The following is a 27,131-nucleotide window of genomic DNA, read 5'->3' as shown; positions in this document are numbered from 1 at the left end:
GAATTACGTAGACGACTGGCTGATCCTAGCGCAGTTCCAGGAACTGGCAGTTCAGCACAGGGACATCGTCTTAGCTCATCTGTTTCTCTGGGGTTGAGGCTCAATGCCAAGAAAAGCGTCCTCTCCCACTCAGAACACTGTCTATCGGGGCATCGTATGGAGTTCAATCACAATGCGGGCACAACTGTCTCCCGCTAGGATTGAGTCCATTCAGATCACCCTGAGCAAAGTCAGGCTAGGTCAAGGTTGCACTGTTATCAGTATCAATGATTTCCAGGTCTCAGGGCGAACGCGTCCACGGTGATCCCTCTGGACCTTCTGCTCATGAGACCGTTTTTGTTGTGGCCAAAAGCCAGGGGATTTCTTCCAAGGGCCAAAACCCCTGGGCTAAATAGGGTTATGAGCCTCAGGCTTCGTTCCCTTTCTATGTGGTTCAGACCCCGGTTTTCTGCCTTGGGTCCCACTCTAGGTGCGTCTTGTTGTCGCAGACTGCTAACAACAGACGCCTCCCTGACGGGCGGGGTAGTGGCCTTAAGTGGTCGTCCAGCTTAAGGGGATAGGAGGGTTGTCAGCTCGGTTGTCACAGTCACTGTCTCGGGTTGATGGCTGTATTTCTGGCCCTGAAATACTTCCTCCTGAGGCTGCCATGTCTTGGTGCGGGTGGACAATACAGCGGTAGCCTCTTACATAAATCATCAAGGAGACCCACGTTCTTGTCAGCTGTATTTCTGACACGTTGGGTTCTCCTTAGGGCCCAGGGCAAGCTCCTGTCACTCAGGTCAGTTATATCCCTGGATGCCCATATATGGGAGCAGATGTACTGTCCAGACAGAAAATACCAACGGGGTAGTTAAGAACTCCACCCTAAGGTAGTAGTTGCCCAGAGTTCGCCAGCAAGGGTTTTTGCCTCTTACTGATAGCACCGCGCTGGCCGAACAGGGCTTGGTTCTCAGAGCTAATCTCTTCCCTCGACGGCTCGCCTTGGGCGATTCCGAACAGGAAGGATCTTCTATCTCAGGCACAGGGCAATATTTCATCCCTGCCCCAAATTGTGGAATCTTTCCCCTCGGGAGGGGCTGAACGCAGTAACGCAAATGCGTCTGCATGCGTTTCCTTCTACTAAAGTTCTTATTACAGAACCAGCTAACTGCCAGTTTGCTTCAGTTCTGGATTTTCTGTAGAAAGAACTGTCAGCGGGCACTTGCCTCGCCACTGCCAGGTTCTATGTGGCCACTACGGTTTGCCACGGCTTGGTGGGTGGGGTGCCCTTAAAGTGGCACCCTCATTATTGCCCGGGCCTACGAGGCGTGCGGTCAAGCTTCGCCAGTAGGTTTCAGGGCGCACTCTACCAGAGGGCTCTCCTCCTCTAAAACCTTGGCTAGAGGTCTCCCTCTGCAGCAAGTTTGTGATGCGGCAGGTTGTCCTTTCCGCACACATTCATTGGACTTTTTTAGTTTGGATGTTCTGCACTCCAGGCTCTTATGCCCTTGAGTCGACATCTCAAGCTCATGTCTGGACAAGTTTGTGATGCGGCAGGCTGGTCCTCTCCATCACATTCATCAGTTTTTATGACAAGTTTGTGTTGCGATAGGGTTCTCTTCGCACACATTCATCGAACTTTATGGGCTAGATGCTTTGCTACTCTGGACTCTTATGTCCTTGAGTCGACATCTCAGCCCATGCCTAAACAAGTTTGTGATGCGGCAGGTTGTCCTCTCCACACACATTCATTGGACTTTTTTAGTTTGGATGTTCTGCACTCCGGGCTCTTATGCCCTTGAGTCGACATCTCAAGCTCATGTCTGGACAAGTTTGTGATGCGGCAGGCTGGTCCTCTCCGCTCACATTCATCAGTTTTATGACAAGTTTGTGTTGCGATAGGGTTCTCTTCGCACACATTCATCGAACTTTATGGGTTAGATGCTTTGCTACTCCGGGCTCTTATGCCCTTGAGTCGACATCTCAGCTCATGCCTGAACAAGTTTGTGATGCGGCAGGCTGGTCCTCTCCGCACACATTCATCAAAATTGAATGGTTTAGATGTTTATGCTACTCCGGGCTCTTATGCCCTTGAGTCGACATCTGAAGATGACTGTCTGAGACCTCTCGCGTTTTTGTGAGTACACTGCACAACCGTAGGGGTCCGGACAGCCCCAAGTGCGGTGGCGTGGGTATTGCGTTCCCCGTAGCGCTTAGCAGCGCAACATCGTAGTGAAGCTTTTTGTAAAGGGAACGTCTCGGGTTACATGTGTAACCCTTGTTCCCTGAAAAAAGTGGAACGAGATGTTGCACTGCTTTGCTGCACTGGGACGTCCCAGGACTGCTCTTCAAAAAGAAGTATCTGACGACACCTGGTGACGTATCCATTTATAGCCTGGCCTCAGGTGCATCTAATGATTACATCAGCCGAGGCTATAAATTCCGGTCAATGTTCATTGATGTGTTCCACACATTAGTCAGCTCGGCTCACAGCTAAAGCTGTTCCCCGTAGCGCTTAGCAGCGCAACATCTCGTTCCGCTTTTTTCAGGGAACAAGGGTTACACATGTAACCCGAGACGATTTCAGGCAGTTCTGACTCGTGCTGTTATATCTTTTTTAACTCATCTCGATTATGGGGTCCGTTCCATTTAAGAAGTTAACATCTTAATACCCTGTTCCCTTCAAAGACTTTACCCTCCACTGTGAAATCTTTGGAGGGCTGAAAGGTGTGGGAATTTTGTTAATCAATACTTTTGTACCACACACAACTGTTGTGTGTGTGAAAATAAAATATCAGTATCTTATTTTCTGTTATGTAGGACAAGCATGCTGTTATAGCAATGAAAGTACAATACATTTTTTTATTCACCAGCACCTGAAGAGTTCATGGGCTATGAGACCTTGCAGTCCCATTGGGCAGGTCCATAATTCACCTATGCATGCATCCAAATGGAGCAAGCGAGATCTCAGCAAAATAGTCTGCATGTGTGACACCCTCTACTGATATTGAGTTGTTTTGAGTCTGCTAGTGTGGTGACAGTTTAAGATTAATTGCTGTAAAAGTATTGTTCATGTTAACTTAAAAATGGAACCTCATTGTGAAGTGTTACAACTTAAGATTTAAAATGTATCCGGTTTGTATTTACTATTCCAAACTGCACTCCTCTAACATTTATGAATGTGTCATTAATATATAATCTGTGCTCCAAATTTAAAAGTTTACAAATAGCTTTGCAACCTCTGCATTAAAGTAACATAAAAGAGAATTACGTTTTCAAGACTTGCAGGTTGATTTGACTATTTGTATTCAAATATAAATCGCTATGATGAAGTAGCATGAAACAGCAAGTCTCTCACTCTGAAGAGTGCTCTAAAGGGTTGAGAAGACGTTCCTTTCCTGGACCTTATCTGGATTCTCTGTTGTCTTGGCTGTGGAGCATTTGGAGCAGATTCTCATGCACTGTGTTTACGGCGTGAAATTCAGCAGACATACTGAGCTGTTATTGCATAGATGGAGCAGGAGAGATCAACACCAAGTAATCTGCCTGCTGCAGATCTGTCAGAGCCCAGAGTACAGCAAACAGGGTACCTGACTGCTTTCATCTAACACTGCATGCCTCCTCATCACGTGTCCTCTATTTATGAACAACATATTGCTCATAGCAAGATAAAACATGATTATCATGGTTTATTATGATTTGACGTGTGTGTTTTGGTCACTCTGGGCATTCTCTCAACCAACATTGTAGTTGCCACCTGGCATGCTTTTTAAACAGTATTGAAGGTGTTACTATGTATGCTGTCCACTTGTCTGCTTTTTGTTCACTATCCACTCCAACTCATCCTAAAAAAAGTATTTTTCAAGGCTTTAAGTTTAATGCTTTAAATCAAAAGGTTTTTAAGATGTGCCCAAACTTTTGACCAGTAGTGTATGTCTGTAGGCTGTCATTTCCCTTTGATACTTGCTCCACATACTCACCAATATTAGTGGGAAGGGAGACTGGTGGCTGTCAGCAGTTGTTTGTTGTGACACACATGTGAGTGCAGTGAGCTTTGGACTATTGGTAATTTAACTCAGACACAACACATTTTGGAATGGTTGTGTGCACTAATTGAGATGTTTAGAGGTGGCAATGTAATCCTGTGATGGCTATCCTGACTCAGTACTACTTGCAAGTGGCTGTTTGACATTAAATACATTTTTGTGTGTCTATGGTGTCATAGTTAAACAAGGTACTACATTCTTTTTTTTTACATTTTGTAATGGATCTTCAGGTTTGGGTATGGAAACAGGTGACATGCTTCAGCTTTTATTCTCTGCCTTCAGTTCGTTTGAGTGCAGCCTTCACAGTTCTTTCTTATTTGTCAGTTCAAAGCAACAAAAACACTCAATAAATTCTCAACGACTTCAGCTTTAAAACAATAATAATAATAATAATAATATTGAAACCCACAATAAGGCACACCAGTCACTGCAATATGGTGGAGTGGTGGTGGCGTAGTGGCAAAAGCACAGGGCTGTTAATCAGAAGGTCGTTGGTTCGAACCCCACGGCCACCACCATTGTGCCCTTGAGCAAGGCACTTAACTCCAGGTTGTTCCGGGGGGATTGTCCCTGTAATAATTGCACTGTAAGTCGCTTTGGAAAAAAGCGTCTGCCAAAATGCATAAATGTAAATGTAAATTATGGTGGTGCTCTCTCTCTCCATTTTCGACTGTTTTAAGGCATCTCTCTATCATTGTAATGAGAAACAGCTGTTAGAAATCATGTCAATTAGCTTGAAGAGCCACACCACTCCCTCTCTCCCGCAGACAGACACATGACCAATCCCCCATCACCACAAACCCCCACTGCCCGACTCAGGCTGGGGCAATAACGGGCCATTATTCAGTTGTTCTTTCTGAGACATTATTTCACAGGACCCATCATCACAAATTTCCCTTAATAAATTCTTAAAATCAGGCCAATTCGTTCCAAAAATCTGTGGAAGAGTGAGGCAGAAATTAACCATGGCCTCATTAAATCATATGCTTTGACTGTAATTTGCATGTTACAGCTTGTTCAATATTTGCCACACTGTAATGTATAAAACATTTTGTATCGATATTTTCCACAAGTAGGGCATGCATTTGATGCATGTTAGCTACCTGTGTTCCAAGAGTTTAAAGCGTAACATGCCATGCTGAACTGAAAATGAAAAGGGATGTGTCTGACTGTTAACAGTCTCTGATCAGCAGGTTTTACCACTAAGTTACCTTGTTCAGGACTTATGGGCTTACAAGCCAATTACTTTGTTTACATGGACACCAGAAAGTGGGTTTTTGCGAGAAAACAGCATTCCAGTTTACATGCATTGTATAAGCACCATTCTCTTTACTCCTGTATATATGCAGCTTGGTCAGTAAACAGCTTTGTCCACAGCAATGTAATTTTCCTGTGACTTTTGTGTTAATAACAAACATGGGATCTGAAGAAGACTTTGCAATTTTATTCTCTGTTGCTTCACTTTTTTCCAGATATTCCAGAGTTGTTGCCGTGCTTGTTTCCTTAACTTTCTATTGCGACCTGCATCGGAATTGCACTGCAATAGTGGGGTTTCCCGCTTATGAAAAACTCTTGTATGAGCTTATATACAGTCGCTATTTTACTTTGGGGTATATAAATGGATATAGTTTACAGTTTTTTATTTTTCCCACTGTACTCCCAAAAATGTTGAATTACATGTTGATTACTGTGATTACTGTGAATGTTAGGATCAATCCTGTGACCTTTGTTATCCTGGTCTGTTCCACGCATGTGCACTCTTCAAAGATCCATCAAAACGCTGCTTATGCCTTAACATGGCCACAATGCTGCGTTCACAGAGAGAGAAACCTAAGTATGTTAAACCGCTTTCTCTTAATCCAGTGGGTCTCAACCTTATTTGGATGTATGTCATACCTATGTCATACCCTGACCATCAAAAGTGGCTTTTTCCTTTGCAATTCTTCCCATAAGGCCTGCACCCCTGAGTCTTCTCTTTACTATTGAGGCTTTCAACATGAAACTGGTATTGAGCGGGTAGAGTTCAAGGAAGCTGTCAGCTGAGGACATGTGAGTCGTCTATTTCTCAAACTAGCAACTCTGATGTACTTATCCACCTATTTAGTTGTATATCTGGCCTTCCACATCTCTTTCTGTCATTGTTAGAGCCAGTTGTCTTTTGTCTTTGAAGACTGTAGTGTACACCTTCAGTTTTTTGGCAATTTTAAGCATTGTATAGCCTTCATTACTCAAAACAATGATTGACTGATGAGTTTCAAGAGAAAGCTGTTTCTTTTCTTGCCATTTTTTACCTTATATTGAACCTAAGACATGCCAGTCTATTTCAGACTGTGGCAACTCAAAAACAAACACAAAGACAATGTCAGTAAGGATGCACCAATCCGATACCTGGATCGGCATCAGCTCCGATACTGAAGCTTTTACACAGATCGGGTATCGGTCCGACTAGCCAGATCCAAATCCAAAACTGTGTGTATGGCCATGTTCGTTACTGCCAAGCTCCAAAAATGACATAAAAGAACCATTAAAACACAAAGTAGTTCATATGAGTCGTGCATTTTATTGAAAGCCACTTGAAGATGTGCAATAGCTCTGTGAATCACAAAAGGCTGTGTTTAATAAGTAAATATATAAAATTCATGTGCAGCTTCAGCAAGTTTTTGAATGATTGAAGATACTCAGTAGTACAGTTCATGCATTTAGAACAGCAATGGAGGTGCTTTTTTTTTTTTTTACCAGAATTTGAATTACAAGCGGGACCATGGTTCTCAGCAGGAAACCGATGGAGTGCGTACTCCAGGTAGGGAATGAGGTTTTGCCCCAAGTGAAGGAGTTCAAGTACCTCGGGGTCTTGTTCACGAGTGAGGGGACAATGGAGCGGGAGGTTGGCCGGAGAGTCGGGGCAGCAGGGGCGGTATTGCACTCGCTCTATCGCACCGTTAGTCACGTAAAAGAGAGCTGAGCCGAAGGCAAAGCTCTCGATCTACCGGTCAATTTTTGTTCCTACCCTCACCTATGGTCATGAAGGTTTGGTCATGACTGAAAGAACTAGGTCGCGAGTACAAGCGGCCGAAATGGGCTTCCTCAGAAGGGTGGCGGGCTTCTTCCTTAGAGATAGGGTGAGGAGCTCAGTCATCCGTGAGGAGCTCGGAGTAGAGCCGCTGCTCCTTTGCGCTGAAAGGAGTCAGTTGAGGTGGTTTGGGCATCTGGTAAGGATGCCCCTGGCCGCCTCCCTAGGGAGGTGTTTCAGGCACGCCCAGCTGGGAGGAGGCCTCGGGAAGACCCAGGACTAGGTGGAGAGATTACATCTCCACACTGGCCTGGGAACGCTCGGGTCAGCCCAGTCAGAGCTGGTTAATGTGGCTCGGGATAGGGAAGTTTGGGGCCCCCTGCTGGAGCAGCTGCCCCCGCGACCCGACTTCGGATAAGCGGTTGAAGATGGATGGATGCATGGATGGATTGAATTACAAGCGAATTAAACTACTGTGAACTTGCTTACAAACGGACACATACAGGAATTCCTGGAGAATGTCAAAATAAAAGCATGAGGGTTTAAAAGTTAAAGGTGCACGATTGAGAATATTACTATTATATTATTATTATTATCGTCATCATTGATTTTACAAATTAGAATAATATTTAAGTTGAATGGGTTCCAAAAAATAACTGTGTGAATGAAAAGTGAGCTGATATCTTACAACTAAATTGAACAAAAAAAGAGATCTGAATCCTTTAATGTCCAGATAGAAGCTGAAAAAAAATTGGCCAAAAAAAAAAAACCTACTTATTTTCTACTCATGACTTTATCCATTACTATTATCCAGTATAATAGTTAACAATAAAGTTGTTCTTAATGAGATATACATTTATATTAAAATAACGTGTATTTAGAGGTTTGTGTTTCTTTACATATTCAAGAGCACACCCAATTAGTTCCACACAATAATGTAAAGATATTCTAAACTGATTATGCAAAATATCCGCACTAGTTTCGGATCGGTATCGGCCGATTCTGAGATTTCCGATATCTGAATCGGATCCGAAGAGAAAAAGTGGTATCGGTCCATCCCTTGAAGCAAGTGTGCTGAATATCAGCATGTTGTGATTCAGCCATGGCAGCCTTTTGCCTCCGGTAATCAGATTGTTTTCATTAATACTATAAAGCTCTGTTGTGCATTTGTTTTTGTTTTTTTAAATATATATAGTTGAAAAGTATTATATTTTCATTTGATAAAAGCTGTACATTATGTATTTGATTAGACACAATTTGATCATAACATTTAAATAAAACATTTAATGTAGAATCCAGATACATGGAGTTTCCAAAAATAAAACTCCATGTATCTATAAGACTTTATGGAGTTCTTTTAGACAAGTAATTTTCTATGTAATTTCATAAAAAAATCAGATGTATTTTTTTTATTTGTTTGCCCTAGTATCGAATATCGATACCGAGGTACCAGGGCTGGTATTGTACTGAAATAAATGTGTTAACGCATCAAGGAACTTGATGATATATTTGATAGATATGACTGATAAACACCCCACATTTGTGCAACTAATTTGCTCTCAGCACCCCCTGGCATCCTTTGAACACCACCTGGTGGGTGGTACGTCCCCATTTAGAACCCTGTCTTAATCCAATCCCTTAAACGACTTAAGGAAGTCAGCGTTCTAGTTTGCATGATGTTTCAAAATGCTGCTTTTTGCAAAAACCCTGGAATAAACCGTTTTCTTAAGTGTATGTGAACGTGGTCAATGATTACACACAGTCAATTTTGGACTAATGACTCTCTCCACAAGCCTCATCTTGTTTACTTGTCAACTAATATATATTTTTTTGTATTATAACTTCGTTATTTTTATTTCTCTTCATATCCAGATTGTACTCCTAATAGGACATGTCCACAGCTCAGTGCCTCTGCTCCTAGCCTGTCAACCTCCTCTCAAGCTGTTCCCACCTTAAAGTACAACAAGTCCTTACGGAGGCAATCAAAATCAGTGGTAAGAAATCAGAACAGTGCCATAAAGCTGATAATAGGTGTTGGATTTTGTCATGGTCACAGGCTGCATGTATATCTCAAAGAAACAAATCACATTGAGTATATTTTTCAAAACATTTAGTATTTGGTTCTAGTTTCAAAGGTTTACATACATGCTGAAATTAATGTAGTGTTGTGATCTAATGTGAAAGCTTTACTTAAAATTCATAGTAAGCATATTTAGATTTTGTTTGTACACATTTATTGAGTTTTATATTAAGCAAAGGTTTGTGCCCCAGGTAACTGCATACATTTTTGCTTGTTGCTGATGTTTCCAGGAGATGTCGGAGAATGGAAGTGGTGGAAAGCTGGTGGTAAAGGCACGCTTCAATTTCAAACAGAACAATGAGGACGAGCTGTCTTTCAGCAAGGGTGAGCTCATCCACGTCACACGCCAGGAGGAAGGTGGATGGTGGGAGGGAACCCTTAATTGCAAGACCGGCTGGTTCCCTAGCAACTATGTACGAGAGGTCAAGCCATGTGGTGAGTGGGAAATCCAAGATAAACTCCTACATGCATCAAAGCATTGATAGAATTTGCCTTAATGGCCATAATTAAAGCAGTGGATCTTTAACTAAAATGTCCCTTTCTTTTATACAGAAAAACCAATATCTCCAAAAGCGATAAAAGGATTTGTTGTCCCTCAGCTAACAAAAAATTATTACAGTGTGGTGAGTTCTTGAAGAAGCATGAACAAATATCAAGCATGTCGTCCAATGCAGTGTTTCTCAACTGATTGTGCTTCAGGACCTGGATTATATATTGCACATCGAGTTATCACCCAAGACAGCACCTAAATTGTTTATTGTACAAAAGGTAAAAAAAATTGCAATTAAACATTTAAATGTAGTTATGTTACCATAAAGCATAGGCCCAACAATATTTAAAATTATTTTCACTTAAATGCATGGGTGTTTCGCCAAACATCATTAAATACCTCGGGTCTTTAGCGACCCGGCACGTATATCTATTATAAATAGATCTACAAAATTCCTAGAGAGTGTCAAATTTTCTAAATATTTTCAAGACTGAAAGTAATAAAATAGGATATATTCTTATATATTTTGATGTTTTATCAAAGAGATGAAGCAACAACTATAGAACAGTATTCATTACTTCACATTGAAATTTCATGAGACGCAACTATCTGTCAAACATGTACTGAGCAACAAATAAGCTACGCATATTTATTATCTCATGGTTCATTTATAAATTGAGTCTAAACAGTTACACAACTTGCATAAATTCAGTACTACACCCAAATGACAATAGCCAAATCATACTGTTCATGTGTTACACTTGCTATAGTTTAATTCCTTGTTGCTTCTGCATCAAATAGTATTGTCAATTCCAAGTCAAGTCAATTACTGAAACATCAGCACCACTTTTAGTAAGAAATGGCATGTTCTAATATGTACTGTATATGTACTAGCGGTGTAACTGTTCTCATCAAAAAACAAACTGGACGGTTCGCCACCCATGGTTTGGTAAGCATTGGTTCATCTCAAGTTTAATAACCCATCTGGAGCACAAATTTTGGCAAATAAAACTAAGCGTCCAATAGACGCACCGTTACAATCTCCGCTAATGCACCTGAATGGATCTGTAAATGTAAATGGATAAACTCAGCCTGTGTTTCATGTGGACTAACTTGATGACATCACTATTCTGCATGCGGTGTGTGTTGTTGAAAATGGCAAGCAGAGAAAACCAGCTGCTTTTGTTATTTAATTCTCCTGTCTGGAACATTTTCTTTTTGCAGTCAGTTACAACAGCGATGGTCAAAACACTTTTACTCTTTGCTGACATCGCTCAGCGCGAGAGTCGTGTACTGATAATACAATGATATATTATTAATAATTCACGCCGACATCACCCAGGGTAAAATAGCTGCAGGTGAGCCTGAAACTGCACACACTCACTTCTGTTTTTAAGCAGGCACTCAGTGCTAATTCAGACATGAAACAATAACCAAAGCACTTGGGGTTTTCATTACCAATGTTATTTTGCCCTATTCTGCTGATAAGGATATGGGATTTTCACGTAGGATTAAAACACTCTAGCCCTGTGACTCCAGCCAGGTCTCCTAAGCAACCAAATTGGCCCGGTTGCTAGGGAGGGTAGAGTCATGTTGGGTTAACCTCCTCCTGGTCGCTATAATGTGGTTCTTGCTCTCGGTGGGGCGCCTGGTGTGTTGTGCGTGAATGCTGCGGTGAATAGCATGAAGCCTGCACTCGGGCTATGACTCGTGGTAACGCTCTCAACAAGCCAATTGATAAGATGCGCTGGTTGACGTCTCTGAAACGGAGGCAACTGATATTCGTGATTTGCCGCCCTCTGAGTCACTACGCCACTACGAGGACCTAGAGCGAATTGGATATTCCAGATTGGGGAGAAAAGTGGAGGGGGAAAAAAAAACACGAGCCCCGTTACAACATCCCTTCTCGTATCTTTATTTTGGTAATCTATATTTTAATAGCAAGATTATTTTATCTGTTGTGATGTACAGCTTGCAAATGGTGAATATGTGTAGGGTTGAGTAAGGGTGTAGCGAAGCCATTATCTGTATTTGTATCCGTTCATATGACAAAATTATCTGTGTCTGTCTCTGTATTCTGATAGAAATGGATTTGATCAAAAAGGACTTTTTTTAAATTGTGATGATGATACTGTTTTTTTACATCTGTAATGTCCTGACTATACTTTGTGATCAGTTGAATGTCACTTTGATGAATTCTGTACATTATTCCCAACTTAACGCCGCCAGTGTAATGTATTATTATTATTATTATTATTATTATTATTATTTGCAATTTATATATATTTTTAATTATTATACAGAAGAGAAATATTGAGGAATACTAATGAGATGTGTACATATATATTTTTTAAATGTATGAGGTACTGTACATATGACATTGGCTGAATAAAAAATTGTCTCTTGAATTTAGATTTTTGAGGCAACAATTTACTGTATCAAAAAAATAAAAACGGTTTGGTCAAACTGTGTTCAAACTTGTTGAAGGTGAACTAGCATTTAATGTAGTCTGGTTCATATTTATTTTATCTTCTGTACATTTGTTCATGGTTTTTGAAGATGAGGGTATGTCACACAACCTGTCCATGGCATCTGCCTAATTTGGCTAGATTGTACCAAATGATACATTTGTGGCAAAAAGCCTAAAGAGTCTGATTGGACACACAGCACTGACATCATTAACAAAAGATACAGAAAGTTTTTTTTCCTTCTTTATCATAACAACAGTTGATATGTTCATTTATTTTGTTATTTTAACTGCACAATCCTGTGGCTAGTTGCATTTTATTTTTTGCATTTGGCATAGTTTCTCCCTGCTGTCCGTGGTCAGAACAGGCCAGTACCACAACAGTTGAGAACCACTGATGTAATGATTGTGTTTTTTTAAGTATTTCTTATACATTGGTGCTGCTGTGGTTTTTGTCTCTCAGGTGGTACAAGACATCTTGGAACACGAGAGAGAGTTTGTCAAAGAAATGCAAACGGTACTAGGCTGCTACCTGTGCCCTCTACAGAGTAGTGACAAGTAAGAGCGATATCCAGATGTTACCATGGCTGCAGGGACCATTTGATATCAAAGACGATTGACATTTTGGGAAACACGGTCGGTCAGTTAATACCCATGTGGACAATGACAGTTCTATGTTTCTCTGCAGGCTCTCCAATGCAGACTTCTCCAGCCTGAATGGCAATTTAGAAGACATACTCTCTTTCCAACAGGGACTGTGTCTTGCATTAGAGGAGTGCTCCAAGTAAGAGCTGTGTTTCAGCATGCAAGAGTATTTATAAAGCATGCTTAAAACTCAAATGATTGCTTGGCTCTGTGTTCACTATAAATACAGTATATAGCACCATCTTGTGGTGAAATGTTAAAGACCCCAGGTTTTTGTCTCTGTCTATTAGCTTTGAAGTTATCTATATGTAAATAAATCCAATTGGCTGTTTAAAAAAAGTACTAGCCTTTCAAAATGCACCAAGCCAGCATCCTGTTTCAATAGAAAATATGTCAACAGAGGAAAGAACTCCATTTGTCAAGTAATTTAAAGAGTTGAAGCCCAATGTCGCATAATGTATAAAACCAAGTATTTAGCATGTCTGATTTGAGCATCTGTTGTTTGTGTATTTTTGCCTTTCAGGATTCCAGAGGGCCAGCAACGCATTGGGGGCTGTTACTTGAACCTTATGTGTCAGATCAGAACTCTTTACTTGTCTTATTGCTCCAGCCATCCCTCTGCAGTGGGTGTGCTCACTGATCACAGGTCCGTATCCCATAAATATTGGTATTTGCCGTTAGCCTTTGCATGGAATTAAAGGTGAAATTCTGACATTTCCGTGTTAAAATATGTTCTCCTATCCTAAATATAAGTTCATTCATTGGTAGCTATTCATAGATTGAAGCACATTCAAAACATTGCTCTGTTCGTTTGAGCGGTTCAAAGTGAGAACTGCGAGAGTGGTTTTGAGTTTGGACTAGCACTAACTGTTTTCTGAACCGAGGTAGGTGGGGGTCAGGGGCGGACTGGCCATAGGTAGAACCGGCTAGCCATGAAACGGGGCCGAACTGGGTGCAAAACGGTGCCGCGATATGCCGAAGGGGCCACAAATATGGAAAAAAAACCCTGCCTTAGAAGAATGTCCGAGCTGCTCTACTCCATACAAGTGAGAGTGGATGGGGACCATGGGCTGTCAAGCTCCAAAAAGACAAAACATTATAATGACAATAGTAAGTATGACTTGTGCACAATACACAAAGCATTCTGAAGCCATATTATAGTTTTGTGTACCAGGTTGTTATTCCCTAAATATCTGGCCTTGGAAAATCTTGCTTGACAGCCGTAGTCACCATTCAATTTAATTGTAATCACTTTCGTTGTACAAGAGCAGCTTGGACATTCTTCAATTAATATCTCCTTTTTTTATTCACAAAGGAAAGAAATCATCTGTGTGTGTGTGTGTGTGTGTGTGTGTGTGTGTGTGTGTGTGTGTGTGTGTGTGTGTGTGTGTGTGTGTGTGTGTGTGTGTGTGTGTGTGTAAAAAATTTACCACCAGGTGTCACTACCAAGCTTTTATTCATCCATGATTCATTGACCTCAGTGACTTGACCTAAGCAGATGTCACTTTTGCTGGTTTTAACATCCTTCTGCCTGTTTTTGTTTCTTTGGTATGTAAATGTGAAATTCACTGGTATTCAACAACGGCTGATGATTGAGCCACATTTTACATACTTCCTGTATGATGTGGTACAACAAGGTGTCTTGGTTTTCTTCTTCCACCTCAATATGCTCCATGACAGAAGGACAGAATGTAAAGGCAACTCAGGCAAGCCTCCAACTCACAGGAAACCGCGCTAACCTAACAGGATATCTATAGCTGTGGTTATGCTGATTGAGGCAGAACACACACTTTTTTTAAAATGTTTTCTTAGTTTTCTCACTTGCATGTCACCCTGCAACTTTTTGCAGCATTTTCCACAGTTTGATCATGTAGTTAAGGCATATGTTCAGATGATTCACCTTAAGTCTAAACATGGTTTATCATAATTCAGCATCTAGTGATGCACGCTCTTCACACCCACTATACAACCTTTCCCCAACATAGTTGCAGTTGTTATTATTATATGAGAAAGTCATTGTTGACGTGATTGCAAATTGATTATACTGAAATATATGACTTGTATATCAAATGTAAACATGCTGCTCATTAGAAAATCAAGACTCGCTAAAATTAAAAGGAAAACGCGTTGACAATTATCAGGGTTCCCACGGTCTAGGAAATCTGGAAGTATCAGAATTTTAAAATTGTGTTTTCCAAGCCTGGAAAAGACATGTAAATGTACAAAATCTCAATATTCATAAACATTATGATGTGAAGATATATTTTTGTAGTTTATCACTACTCTAAAATATTTAATTGGCTAAATATTGTTCTTGTGTGGAGTAAAATGTGCTCTCAATCCATACTTATGTATTGTATTTGTCAAAACTGTTCAAAAATCAATCTAGTCTAAATTATTTAAATTGGTCTGAAGCAAAATGATTTTGAAAGGGGTCATGACTTGGGCTGTCTCTCATTTGGAAGGCTGCATGCTTGGTAGGACGCATCCTTTGAAGGCTGCAGTATACCGTAGTGTCCTCTTTCAAATAAGCCTCATTTAAACAAGACGGCCTTCGTAGGACAAATGGAAATGGAATATAACGTGGTTGCTATGATAGCACGTCACTCTTTAACAAGCACAAGTGCTTTGTGTGAGAAGGGAACAAAGTCCCACTGGAAGGGAATGTATGAGGTGCATTATCGGAGAGTTATAATGATGTAAAGAGAAAAGAAAATTGATTTTACAGGTGTACTTTTAGTCAAATACTTTATTTTATTTATATATCAATATAATTATACATATTATGTACTCTGTACCCATCTACTGAGGTACTTAAATTAATGTATTTTTCATTTCCGTTCAAGCAAATTATTGTGGTTTGTGATTGCCCAAGAAGGATACACTTCATGCATCTTCAGAATTCCCGTGAAAGAAGGTCGCATTTGAAGTGTCCTACTCGCTTTTCTGAAATGAGACAGACTCGATGACGTATGCGGCCGACAAATGCGACCTCTTGAGGACTCATCCTTCCAAACGAGACACAGCCCTGCTGTTTTTTATTTTTTATTTTATTTTTTTATAATTGTATTATCTTCCCTGAGGTCCACTTATAATGTCAGTTAATGTAAAGTTTTTCTGCACCAAACGATCATATTTTAATAATATATGATCATTTTCCACCCTGTCTTTGGCCCTCGGTTTCAAGCTATCTGGCCCTTTAAGACTTCAATATAAACACCCACTGTTCTAATTGGCTAACTTCGTGCAGTTCCTGAAATACAGCCATTTTGAAACTCAATTGAAAGAAAAAGAAAAAAACTTTACATTATAATTTTTAAAACTGAATTTCTGGGTTAACACTATGTACAGCAAACACATTTCATCTGAATGTATCAAAATGTTCACTCAAGCACAGCAAAAAATCAAACAGTCATGACATTTGAAACATTTGTGAATGAAACCAGTTACTGAAGGGTCTTGTAGTGTTTGACTGCTCTATCTTTCAGTTCCTTTGCAAAGCTTGAATAATATTGCAATTTACGCTGATATGAGCCAAAATGCACAATCCACAATTAAATGTTCTGAATACGCAAAGGTAATTTGCGTTCCTTTACTCCTCAACGCGTGTAACACAAGATCTTTATCAGATGGTTTTGGCCAGAATTGATCGGGGTCTCCCTCCGCGAGTTGCCGAGCAGGAAACCTGTGAGTTCGCTCGATTTCCAGCTTATGGCCTGCTATGTCGAGCAGATTCGGAAAGAGCCCATCCAGGAAGTTCAACTATCTTGTCCCTCTACTCCCTCAGGAACTCTGACAATTCTACGTTATTCCGCTGGCTATGGTTTCTGCATGTCCTCCAACTTCTCCAAACATGCTCCAAATCCACCTTGGTCACAAGTGGATTAGCAGGTAATTCCGATCCATTTCTCGACATCCCCCACTCTTGTAACCACATCATTGAACTTTGCCTCCATGGTAGAGATCGATCAACGTATCGGAGCAAGACCCTCCAGGTCAGCAATGACCTTAGTCAGCAATGCTGACATGTTCAGCATCTCTCGCCACATTTCCAGCACCTCCCCGACTAAATCGACTCCCAGGCTTGCAGCCTGCTCGGGGGTGTCAGCTTGAGCACGTAAGTGTCATTTAATATCTCCAGAGCCTGAGGATTTTGAATTCTTTGACATATTGTCCTCCTAGAACTGTTATGGAGTGTATAGAATCTCACTGGTTTATGTCATTAAAAGTATTTAAACTTGCAAAGTGCGCAGAGCTCGCCGTTGCTATTGTACCGCTCTTAAAATGCGGCACACATTGCCGGTAATGCATCAAAACTATAAATGACATCCATATGGTGCATGCTTACAAAAGACCAACAATTAAATATAGCACAGATGGGTGCAAAAACGGTCCAGGTCACCTTCAAAACAACAGGAAACAGCACAGTTGAATTAAAAAGAATCTTCTATATAGAGACCGAACTTGATATTGCGTCTTTTAAAACCAGCGCAAGGTGCATGATAAAGGTCAAAGCCATTCATCTATTGTAGAAAAACATTTAAATCCAGATAGGCACATGAAGGTGGCCTGTGTAATTTCCCTTTGCTGTAGATGAATCTCCCATGACAGGCCTTCCCTCCTCTTCACCTGTGACTGACTGTGAACAACAGTGGGTGGGGCCAAGGGTGCAATGATGAAAAACAGGCATTGATGTCTTGCTGAAGGCAGTCATATGCAGATGTATTTGGTCCTTGTGATGTCACAAGTTCCACAAATTCCAAACAGCCCGTTTCTAGATCTTGGTTTTAATAAATTCTATTTTTCTATTAAGGAGAACATTTTCTGTTCTGAAACTTGCGGTATGTATTTATAGCACAATGGCTTCATATGTCAAAAAAATCAAGGAAAATGTTATACCTTATGTCATAACCCCTTTAAAAATATGTATTTAGTAATCACAAATACTTGGAAAGGTCATGGAAATTCATTTGTCAAAAAGGGTTGGAATCCAGATTTATGCTTTTGGCAAAAGGGGATATATTGTTTTTTAAGCATCAGGGTTTGAAATTAAAGTAGCAGGTGAATGCCCAATTTTTACAAACACTTAGATTTTTTTATATTTGTACTGTATGTCATGTGTTTATGCATGGACAGCAAATATATTTATAGATTAGCAAAATTACCCACCACTGTGCATTAAATACCCTCAGTTGTCAGGTGTTCATTTCAATCTCTGTTCAGTATCTTCCCTTGGAATCGAACCCATGACCTTGTCATTGCTAGCACCATGATTTACCAGTTTAAGCTACAAGAACTCTACAGGAACTCCACAATAGTCTGTCTCAAAGAAAACTCTACCTTTATATCTTATACAGTGAAGAGTTGGACAAATTCATGGAGAGTCAAGGCGCCAGTGCTCCTGGGATTTTAACTCTTACCACCAGCCTTAGTAAACCCTTCATGAGGCTCGACAAGTACCCCACTCTCCTGCAGGAGCTCGAGAGACATGTGGAGGTAACTACAAGCCACCAAGATCAAGACTTATAGACTGTAGGGCTGCACGATTTTGACAAAAATAAATATTGTCAATTATTTGCCTTGATATTGTAATCGCTTTGTTAATTTTGATGAATGGAAATTGTATTAAAATACTTAATGCATATGTGGATCAGACATATTGTCCTTTCTAATAGGCCTTCTGACTCACCAGTGCATTCATGCCCACAACAAATGTGACTGATTTGTTATAGTGCTCTAATGCTGCAAAAAAAAAACACCTCAAATACAATATTTTGTCACAATGAAACTAGATCTAAATTGGTTGCTTTATCAACATTTTACATGAATAATCGCAGCAGCTGTAAATGTAATCTTGAATTTATTTATTTAAAAATGTATTGTGCAACACTAATGGACATTCATGTAACCGTTTTCATTGCTTACAATGTATGTTAATGTAAAATATTGTCTCTTTGTTTCCTTTTAGGAAGCCCATCCAGATTACAGCGACATTCTGAAAGCAACAGTTGCTTTTAAAAATCTTGTGGTATGTTGCAGTTCTCTTATATACTTGCCATTTAGAGTTTATCTTGGTACTTGTGTGTCACTTCTATTCGTGATTTTGTCTTCTCATGTTCAGAGTTTTGACCGAAGTGAGAAGTTTCCTGTTATAGGGCAAAACATTTCAAATCTTTTCTCTCCAATTCCCTTTTACCCTCATTACCTGAAATGTAAAGGTTAAGGTTTCCAAATGTGACTCTATAAGATGTGGTCTAAAAAAACAAATGAGGAATTGATGAGTCATTCCATAGACAGTTACTTCTGAGGTCAAATGTGTCTCAGTGTAGTAAATTATAGCATAGGTTATTTGGAACTCTGTGTTCTGTGGAACATTTCACCTTTTCTTTTTTTTTTTTCTTCCCTCTCTCTCTACCAGGTGAGGGAGAGTCCCATTTTTGTACTTTAGACCACACTAGAGGAGGCAGAATGTAGATTTGGTCTACCCCTGTTCTGAAGTTTTCTTAGTTACCTGTCCTGGTAGATGCCGAAACTGTGATTTGTGCACTTTATTGTAAGTTATTTTGCTAGGAAAGCATCAGCTAGGAACATAAATGTTATGCCTTGTAAGACTTGCAATATGTAGAAGAGAAAGAACAACCTCTGTGTTCTGCAACAGATTCACCAGTCAGAAGAATATACTCTCATTTTCCAGGTTGTTTTTAGGAAATGATCTGAAGGTCTTAGAAAAATTCTGAAATTTTGGAATGGAAAAAGAGATGTTTTTTGAGCACCTTTCACACCAAGTCAACAATATTTTACTACTGCAATCCACAATTTTTTTGTATTCTCTACTTAAGTTTTGTTAATCGCATAAGTAACTGCTATATACTGGATTATTAAACAATGTTTAATTACGCATTAGTTACATTTTCAGTATCCATTTTACTTTTGGCTTTCCCCTTTCTCATTTTATGAAATGCATATGTTTTGTAACTCATTAATATCTGTTTGACTGAATCGATCTGAACTGTCTTTTTCAGACTCAGTGTCAAGATCTGCGAAAAAGAAAGAACCTGGAGTTGCAGATCTTGTCTGAGCCAGTGCGGGGCTGGGAGGGTGAGAACATGAAATCATTGGGTCAGGTTGTCTACATGTCACAGGTCCACATGCAGAGCAGCTCAAATGAGGTGAGGAAGAGAGTGTCAACCCAGAAGTGGCAGTGAAACTAAACCTCATGTTATTTTCACAGCTACATGGTTACATGTGTACAAAGTATTTGTTTTTTTTAATGTTTTTTTGGTACAATGTCAGAATAAACTTTATGAAATGTCTGGAGTTGTGCAAAACAAGGAATTCACATAAAAATGCTGATCGGGTCCTTCTATATTTAACAGCCAGAGCGACAGACTCATTTCTTGATTCACATTACTTGTTTTAACTTACAAATGGAAACTTTTCAAGTGTCAACAGCTCAACTCCCCCCTGAAAATGTTTTGCATCTGTGGTCACTGAATGCATTATCAACCTTACAAATATGGCAATCTTAATGAAAACAAAGTACTATGTGAGGGCACTGATGAAGGCCCTAATAACATCAGGAGGGGTTTAGTTGAAGGAAAATTAGTAGGATGAGTGTGAAATTGTTTTTCTTGCTAAAGTAATTCGGAGTGTTTTCCTTCCATTCATGTTCAATGTATTCAATGTACTCTTTCTCTCTTTTGCTTAGCTGAAATTTATCTTAGTTTTCTAAAGATAAGGTACGATATTTGTCGATCATGTATGAGTGCTTTAGCAAATACGATGACCACCATTTTAGAGCAGTGCACAAAACCTTTTGACATAGAGACATGATGTTTGTGTTTGTTTGATGTATGGGTGCGGTTATGCCATACACATGCATTTGTCTCTTGAACAATATGATTGTGTTTATTTAGTGGTGGTAAACTTGTACACCGTTAATGTTGCTTGCATATTGAATTTAATGTGCATAAGTTTTTTTTTTTTTTTTTAGGATAAAGAAGAGCGATATTTCATGCTGTTTCCTAATGTGGTAGTCATGTTGTCGGCTAGTCCTAGAATGAGTGGCTTTATTTATCAGGTATGTATGAAAGGAAGCTACACTGCTCTAATGAATTCGTTTTTTTCATCAATCAGCACCTGTTATATACAGTATGAAAGGGCAAAGAACAGGGGCCTCATTTGTGACTGACACCCTCTTGTGTCATAGGGACGGATTCTGCTAACAGGAACCACAGTAACCAAACAGCCAGAGGATGCAGAAACAGGCCATTATGCCTTTGAGATAACAGGTTTGTTTTAGTACATAATCATCTATACTCAGCATGTGTGTGTCGTGCATTCATCACGATAACTTGTAAATATGCATACTGTGATTGCCAGTACTATTAATGCTAGTTTCTTGACCTGTTTTTATAGTATATAACAGCAGCATCTAGTAAGCTTTAGCTTAACCAGTAGAGGGCATTTGTGGTATTTGGGATATTAGTGATCGACCAAAGTGGATTTTACCAATACCGATAACTAAGGTAATGGAAAAGTCCAATAACTGATTAATTGGTCAATAGTTTTAATAGAATGAATAACTGAATAAAAAACATTCTTAATCTTTCCTTACTATGATGAGTAGAGACATAGAGGCCACAAATGAGTCCAAAAGGAATACAATCCCAGATATAGTTTGTCAACCAAAATCCTAATTATAACCCACTTTTTTTTTTTTTTGCATATAACATTTCATTGTCTAGTGAAAATAACAAAATATGCATTGAAGTGAGGACAAAAATATGGATGTATGTTGTCAATGATGAAAGATTTAGAAATGGCAAATCCTCACGTGATTGTTTATATTTTACCGCAAGATGCCGCTTATACTGCAGAACCACTCCGATCTAATTGGAGAATCCTCCAGTGCTGACTAAGGATTTAAAAACCAAATTGGCATAGGTTTTCCAATTACTGAAAGCCAATAGTTTGTAAAAGCAACCGTCAGCACAGATTTATGGATAAAACCGATATCTCTAAATATCTATAAAACTATAAAACGGTCTACCGCTATTGGATATTTGCAAAAAAACTACTTCTAAAATGTTAAGGAAGCACAAACTTTAACACTTTTTTTTTTTTGGTACATTTTCCATGCTGAAAAGACAGCTTAGTCCAGCATGAATTCTTGTCTAGCCTGGCTTTTTAGGTGAAATCGGTTCTGCTAGTTAAGAAGTCATGTGAGGATGTCTACACCAGGAATCAGCAGTCCATGCTTGGGAACAGTATCTAAAACACAAATTATGGTGGTGAATAGCAGTGATGGTCTTTTCAACAAGTCTCTACTTTTCCCTTGAGGTTGATGTTGATTTGTGTTTTAGGAGGAATGATAGATCACATCATGGTGTTCTGCAATAGTTCACAGGAGCAGCAGGAGTGGTTAGACCATCTTCATGCTTACGCCAAGGAAGGAAGTCCAGTTGGGACAATATTGAAGGTGTCTGGATTTGTTTGGATCCTTGCAAATTTACAGAAAACAACATACTTGACACAATATGTATTCTAAATATGATGCACTTTAGACAAACTTATTTTGTTATGTGTTTTGCATTGGAAGAATGTTGAGGGTAAACACACAACCATGACCCACCACTTGCCGGGTTTCAGTGCTCCTGTGGCTAACCGAGGCCCCCTCGAATCCACCAAGATCACCAAACCTTGGTCCTTAAGTTGCCTAAGGCCTGCGCCGCCCCTCAAGCCCTCTGCGGCTATGGGCTATAAAGAGGTACGCCTTCTGTCTGGAAAATAGTCATAAGAGTTCTTGAGTGGGAGCGTAATTTACCTCTGCATGCTCAGTGGTCCTAACAGGAAACCTGTGCACACAGAGACTGTAACTTTTGTAATGCCTGGTGCATTGTTCAGTAAGCAGCCTCCATCATCTTTACCACAGGTTGTGGGGTTAACATGTTAGCTGGTTTCATAACTGCATATTAGCTGAAACTCCCTAAAGCCCACCTGAACATCTCTCTGATGAGCACTGCATGTCTGTAAGATTGTGTCAAGGGATGGAATCATAAGGAATTTAACCATCCTGGTTCCGATTATGATTCCACTTAACGATTTGAGTTTGTGAATGATTACATAAATGAGTACTTTGAAGAGTCATCCCACTACCCTTTAAATAATTGGTCTTAAAGGAATAGTTAACCTCTTATTATTTACTCACCCTTATGGCATCCCAGACGTGTGGGACTTTCTTTCTTCAGCAGAACACAAATGAAGATTTTGAGAAGAATTTCTCTGCTCTTTTGGTCCATACAATGCATGCAAATGGGTGCCAAGATTTCAAAGCTCCAAATATCACACTGGTGAGCATAAAAGTAATCCATATGGCTCCAGTGGTTAAATCAATGTCTAGCCACACCTGTAAAATCATCAGAAGCGATTTGACAGGTGTGGGTGAGAAACGGATCAATATTTGTCATTTTTTACTATACATTCTTTACTATAAATTCTCCCTGCTCAGTCAGGCTGCACTTTTAACTTTCACTTTCACATTCTTGTGATTTTGGTGATTCACATTCTTCATGCATACCCTTGATTGAAGATTCAAGCAAACATTGATTTCTATATTAATCCGTATCTTACCCACACTTATGATATCACTTCTGAAGATATGGATTTAACCACTGGAGTCATATGGATTAACTTTCCAATGCCTTTGTGATTTCTTTGGAGTGTCCAAATGTGGTCACCCATTCACTTGTATTGTATAAACCTGCAGCGATGAAATATCTTAATTTGTGTGCAGCAGAAGAAAACGTCATGCACATCTGGGATGACAAGAGGGTGAGTAAATGAGAGAATTTTCATTTTGGGGTGAACTATTCCTTTAACTACTTTTTTTTTGTTAACATATTTTAAGGTTTCTTTTTCAAAGCCCTGTGGCCTGTTGCACAAAGCTAGTTGAATAAAGTTTCAGAGTATGTTTCCAATTAACAAAACCAGATACAGCCATACCAGTTTAAATTGGGTTCAGCAATCTCAAGTCCCTCGGTTCAAGCGTTTTGTCAACTCGGAGTTTGATCCTGAGTTATAGATTATCCCTGAAGCATGTGTACACGAATGAGTGCCGTATGTCATGAGCAGCCAATTTGTGAAGCTTGTAGATAGTTGACACTGTTTATTTCTCGCAAGAAATTCAGCATGATTTATGTCTCTGTGGCAGAAGAGCAAGAGACCATTATGAAAATATGACACATTTTTACATTTACACAGCATAAAGAAACGCTGCTGCTGCTGCTGCGAAAGAAAAAACTGACTTTAATGTGTCATTTAATTTACAGTACATAGGTTCACAATAAGAAAACACATCTTTATATTTTTCGAAAATGTAAAAGCTTTTATATTCATTTAAATTAAAAGCCTAATATAATTTAATGAAGTGCAAGCAATGTCACTTTGTGTGATAATATACAACAAAGACTCGTCACAATACATTTGTCTTTAAAGTGTGAGAATCACCTTATGAACAGTTCTACAATCAGTATTTTTTTAGAGGTTCTCGGTATAATGCACTGCATGCAGGTACAGTACATAAAGAAATGCCAAAAAATTTATAAATGATGTGCTGCTCAAACTATAAAAGGTTCTTATAAAAAACCCATCTTATAATACCTTAATTTGCAGGTGTAATAACATATTAAATCTTAATATATAAATTAATGAAATATATACATTTCCCTGTGCGCTTTAATTTGCAGCGAGAGATAAAGGGGGAGTGACTTCATTGCGTCAGATGTCACTTTACACGCAGCTGATTAGTTCAGTTTCATTTTACGATCTGTAACCCAGAATAAAACCTACTCTGGAACAGGTTAACCATGTAGCCTAAGTTGCTATCTTCTTGAGCCTGAAAAAACAGTTTGCTCAAATAAACTCAAATATACCAGGGTAGCCACAGAAACAAGGCTTTGTGCAACAGGCCTCTGTAGTATCGTTTACTGCAACTAAATGCTTTTATAAATAGAGATCTTTTTATTAAAGATTACCATGTTACCAAACAGACAGTAGTTACACTTATTTTAATCTCACAAGCCTTAAGTACACGCAACACAAACAGTATTTCTTCTCAGTTAATTTTGAGCCAGACATGACTGAAATTAATGACTTGTGGATCGGTTTGTGATTTGTGAAGTTAATTTATTAACCACTCCAACTGATTCATTGAGAAATTCAAACTGATTCAAGACTGATTCATGATTCTTTTTGACCGCTTCATTAAAAAGAAACATCTCATAAGAGTCAAAACAAACTAGATTAGATTAGCTAAGCACCGTTTTGTTTGTTGTTATGTGCAACCAGCAAGAGCAACACTATAAATATGTGTTGTCTATTGATTTTTTCCATGCTCTTACAGTATTTTGCTGTGTTTTTTGCTGAACTGAACATAATGAAAATCATTCGGTTCCTATATAATTTTTTTTTATTAAACATTCTTGATTCCCAAACCTGATGTTAGCCACATTTTCTGACTCATGAATGCATGTTTATACCTGTACTTCTTTTTCAGCGCACTGAAATGTTCACCTCTCACTGTTCTCCCCATCACATTTCTGTCAAACTGTACCTTTTTTCTCATACACATCTTCATTTTCTCTCCGTTTTCTGATTTCTTTAGAGGATGTCTTATATCCTGAAGGTAAGAGTAGATTTTAGTCAGTGTGTGTACATGTGTCAGTGTCTGTATGTTTGGCTAGCACCTGTGTTGCATGCTCTATCCATGCTTTTCTTTGATATAACACTCTCTCTATTTCTCTCTTTCTTTCTTTCTTTTGCTCTGGCAAGCCTCTGATTTCCGGTTTATTTTTGTTCGCTTTGTATCCTCCCTTTACTCCACAGTGACGTATGCATACATTTTTGCATTTATTTGTTAATGTGAGGGGGATCAGATACTACAGCAATTTGTTGGTAGGTAGGGAAAAGACAATAAACAATGTAAACCAAAACATTTCCTGCTTCTCAAATTTTAAAGCTCCTCATATTTAATCAAGATGCCCACAAAAAATTTGCAATGTTGAAAAACTTTTATTTGTGCATTTACAAAAACTATAATAGTGGTTTATTAAAATAGTAGGACATTTTCACATCTTTTCAAGAACAAAAACAGACTCGTTTTTTATTTTATAGCATTGTGTCTGAAAATTGTCTCCACTACATCAGGGAATATGTTTGTCCCTAAATAATACAGTGCATGTTTAGCCATGGAGATGTTCACTTATATAAACCATATTATGAGGAAGTTATTTTATAGCTACAGTACATAACTAACTAAATATAAAATGAACAAAGATCTCAGGTTGTTGTATACTGGAAAAGCATAACCACACATTGTCCTTGATAGCAGAAATGTGATGCTGAGTAATCTTCACAAAAAATTGGTTTTAGATTTGGTGGTAGTCTAATAATGTTCAGCGATGGTTCTAAGAAGAAATCAACAATGGGGAGATAGAATTTTCTTACCAGCTATCTTTAGTGATTTTGAAGGGATAATGACATAGTCTGTTGCCATGGTTAATGTAGGGTTAGAAAACATCACTTTAACCATGTCATTTTATTATTTCCCACAAATATGCCAATTCAAGTTAATGAAAAGCTTTCTCTTTTTTATGATAATTTTTCTATTATCAACTGATAATACATCTGAAAATCCAAAGGTATATTGGTAGCATTCAACATCATTAAAGATTACTCAGTTCAGTTTGATGGAATTTTGTTATGAAATTGAAATGTGTACATCTTAAAAATAGTTTGTAATTTTGTGTAACTGTAACACTTAACTTGAGGTCTAAGGAAGGAACCTTATTTTCCTCTGAGAGCTGCAGACTTGCTCAATCATGCTGCACAAATGTCTGTTTATTTGCCTGGTTTAATTGTTAATTTCCACTTATATAATCTTCTGAGACCTCATGTTCAAGTTGGTCAGCTTTGAGTATTAATGTTTAAAGGCTTCCAACACTTTTTGTAATTTTGCATCCATGGCAAATCATTCAGGAGTCCAATCAATTAATTTACTTAACTCAATCTCTCAGGGCCATAATGTTGCACTGTTTGTATCAATGCACTGCTAGCTGCCTTTTCACTTGTGTTCTTATTGTCTGTATTATTATACATTCATTTAGCTAAAGTGAGTAATTCAACAGTAATGCATATTACTGTAAAATAAAAATAATTTGAAATGTCATATTGAATGTTATTTTCAGTGTGTACATTTAGTTTCATTTTGATGTCATGTATAAATCCTGCAAACTGAAAACTCATTTGCATTTGTTCAGCTGGAAGTATGCCAATTGGAAGATTTATTTATTGTATCAAAGTGATACAATCTTGGATAGTTAACCTCCTTTTAACATTTACAAAAGCTTTCTTTA

At 38.9% G+C, this 27,131-nt stretch overlaps 1 protein-coding gene across 3 annotated transcripts in view; it reads left to right on the top strand.

The window, feature by feature from the left end:
• The window catches only part of LOC127663106 (rho guanine nucleotide exchange factor 6-like), a 54,281-nt gene that overhangs the window by 20,406 nt on the left and 6,744 nt on the right, over nucleotides 1-27,131 (top strand). For 2 of the 3 annotated variants that reach the window (XM_052154556.1, XM_052154558.1), the window contains exons 2-15: nucleotides 8,908-9,029; nucleotides 9,346-9,550; nucleotides 9,668-9,738; nucleotides 12,536-12,630; nucleotides 12,761-12,856; nucleotides 13,241-13,363; nucleotides 18,075-18,213; nucleotides 18,686-18,745; nucleotides 19,740-19,886; nucleotides 20,711-20,797; nucleotides 20,927-21,008; nucleotides 22,083-22,198; nucleotides 22,319-22,486; nucleotides 25,382-25,402. In XM_052154556.1, the coding sequence (XP_052010516.1) occupies nucleotides 9,349-9,550; nucleotides 9,668-9,738; nucleotides 12,536-12,630; nucleotides 12,761-12,856; nucleotides 13,241-13,363; nucleotides 18,075-18,213; nucleotides 18,686-18,745; nucleotides 19,740-19,886; nucleotides 20,711-20,797; nucleotides 20,927-21,008; nucleotides 22,083-22,198; nucleotides 22,319-22,486; nucleotides 25,382-25,402 (1,407 nt within the window). In that variant the 5' untranslated portion in view covers nucleotides 8,908-9,029; nucleotides 9,346-9,348. The remainder of the gene's footprint in view (nucleotides 1-8,907; nucleotides 9,030-9,345; nucleotides 9,551-9,667; nucleotides 9,739-12,535; nucleotides 12,631-12,760; nucleotides 12,857-13,240; nucleotides 13,364-18,074; nucleotides 18,214-18,685; nucleotides 18,746-19,739; nucleotides 19,887-20,710; nucleotides 20,798-20,926; nucleotides 21,009-22,082; nucleotides 22,199-22,318; nucleotides 22,487-25,381; nucleotides 25,403-27,131) is intronic. The other variant, XM_052154557.1, reaches the window with a different exon arrangement.

This window comes from Xyrauchen texanus, chromosome 23 (genome assembly GCF_025860055.1).
Source record: "Xyrauchen texanus isolate HMW12.3.18 chromosome 23, RBS_HiC_50CHRs, whole genome shotgun sequence".
NCBI lineage: Eukaryota > Metazoa > Chordata > Actinopteri > Cypriniformes > Catostomidae > Xyrauchen > Xyrauchen texanus.
Note: the sequence above shows the minus strand (reverse complement) of the source record. Positions and strands in the feature narration are given on the sequence as shown.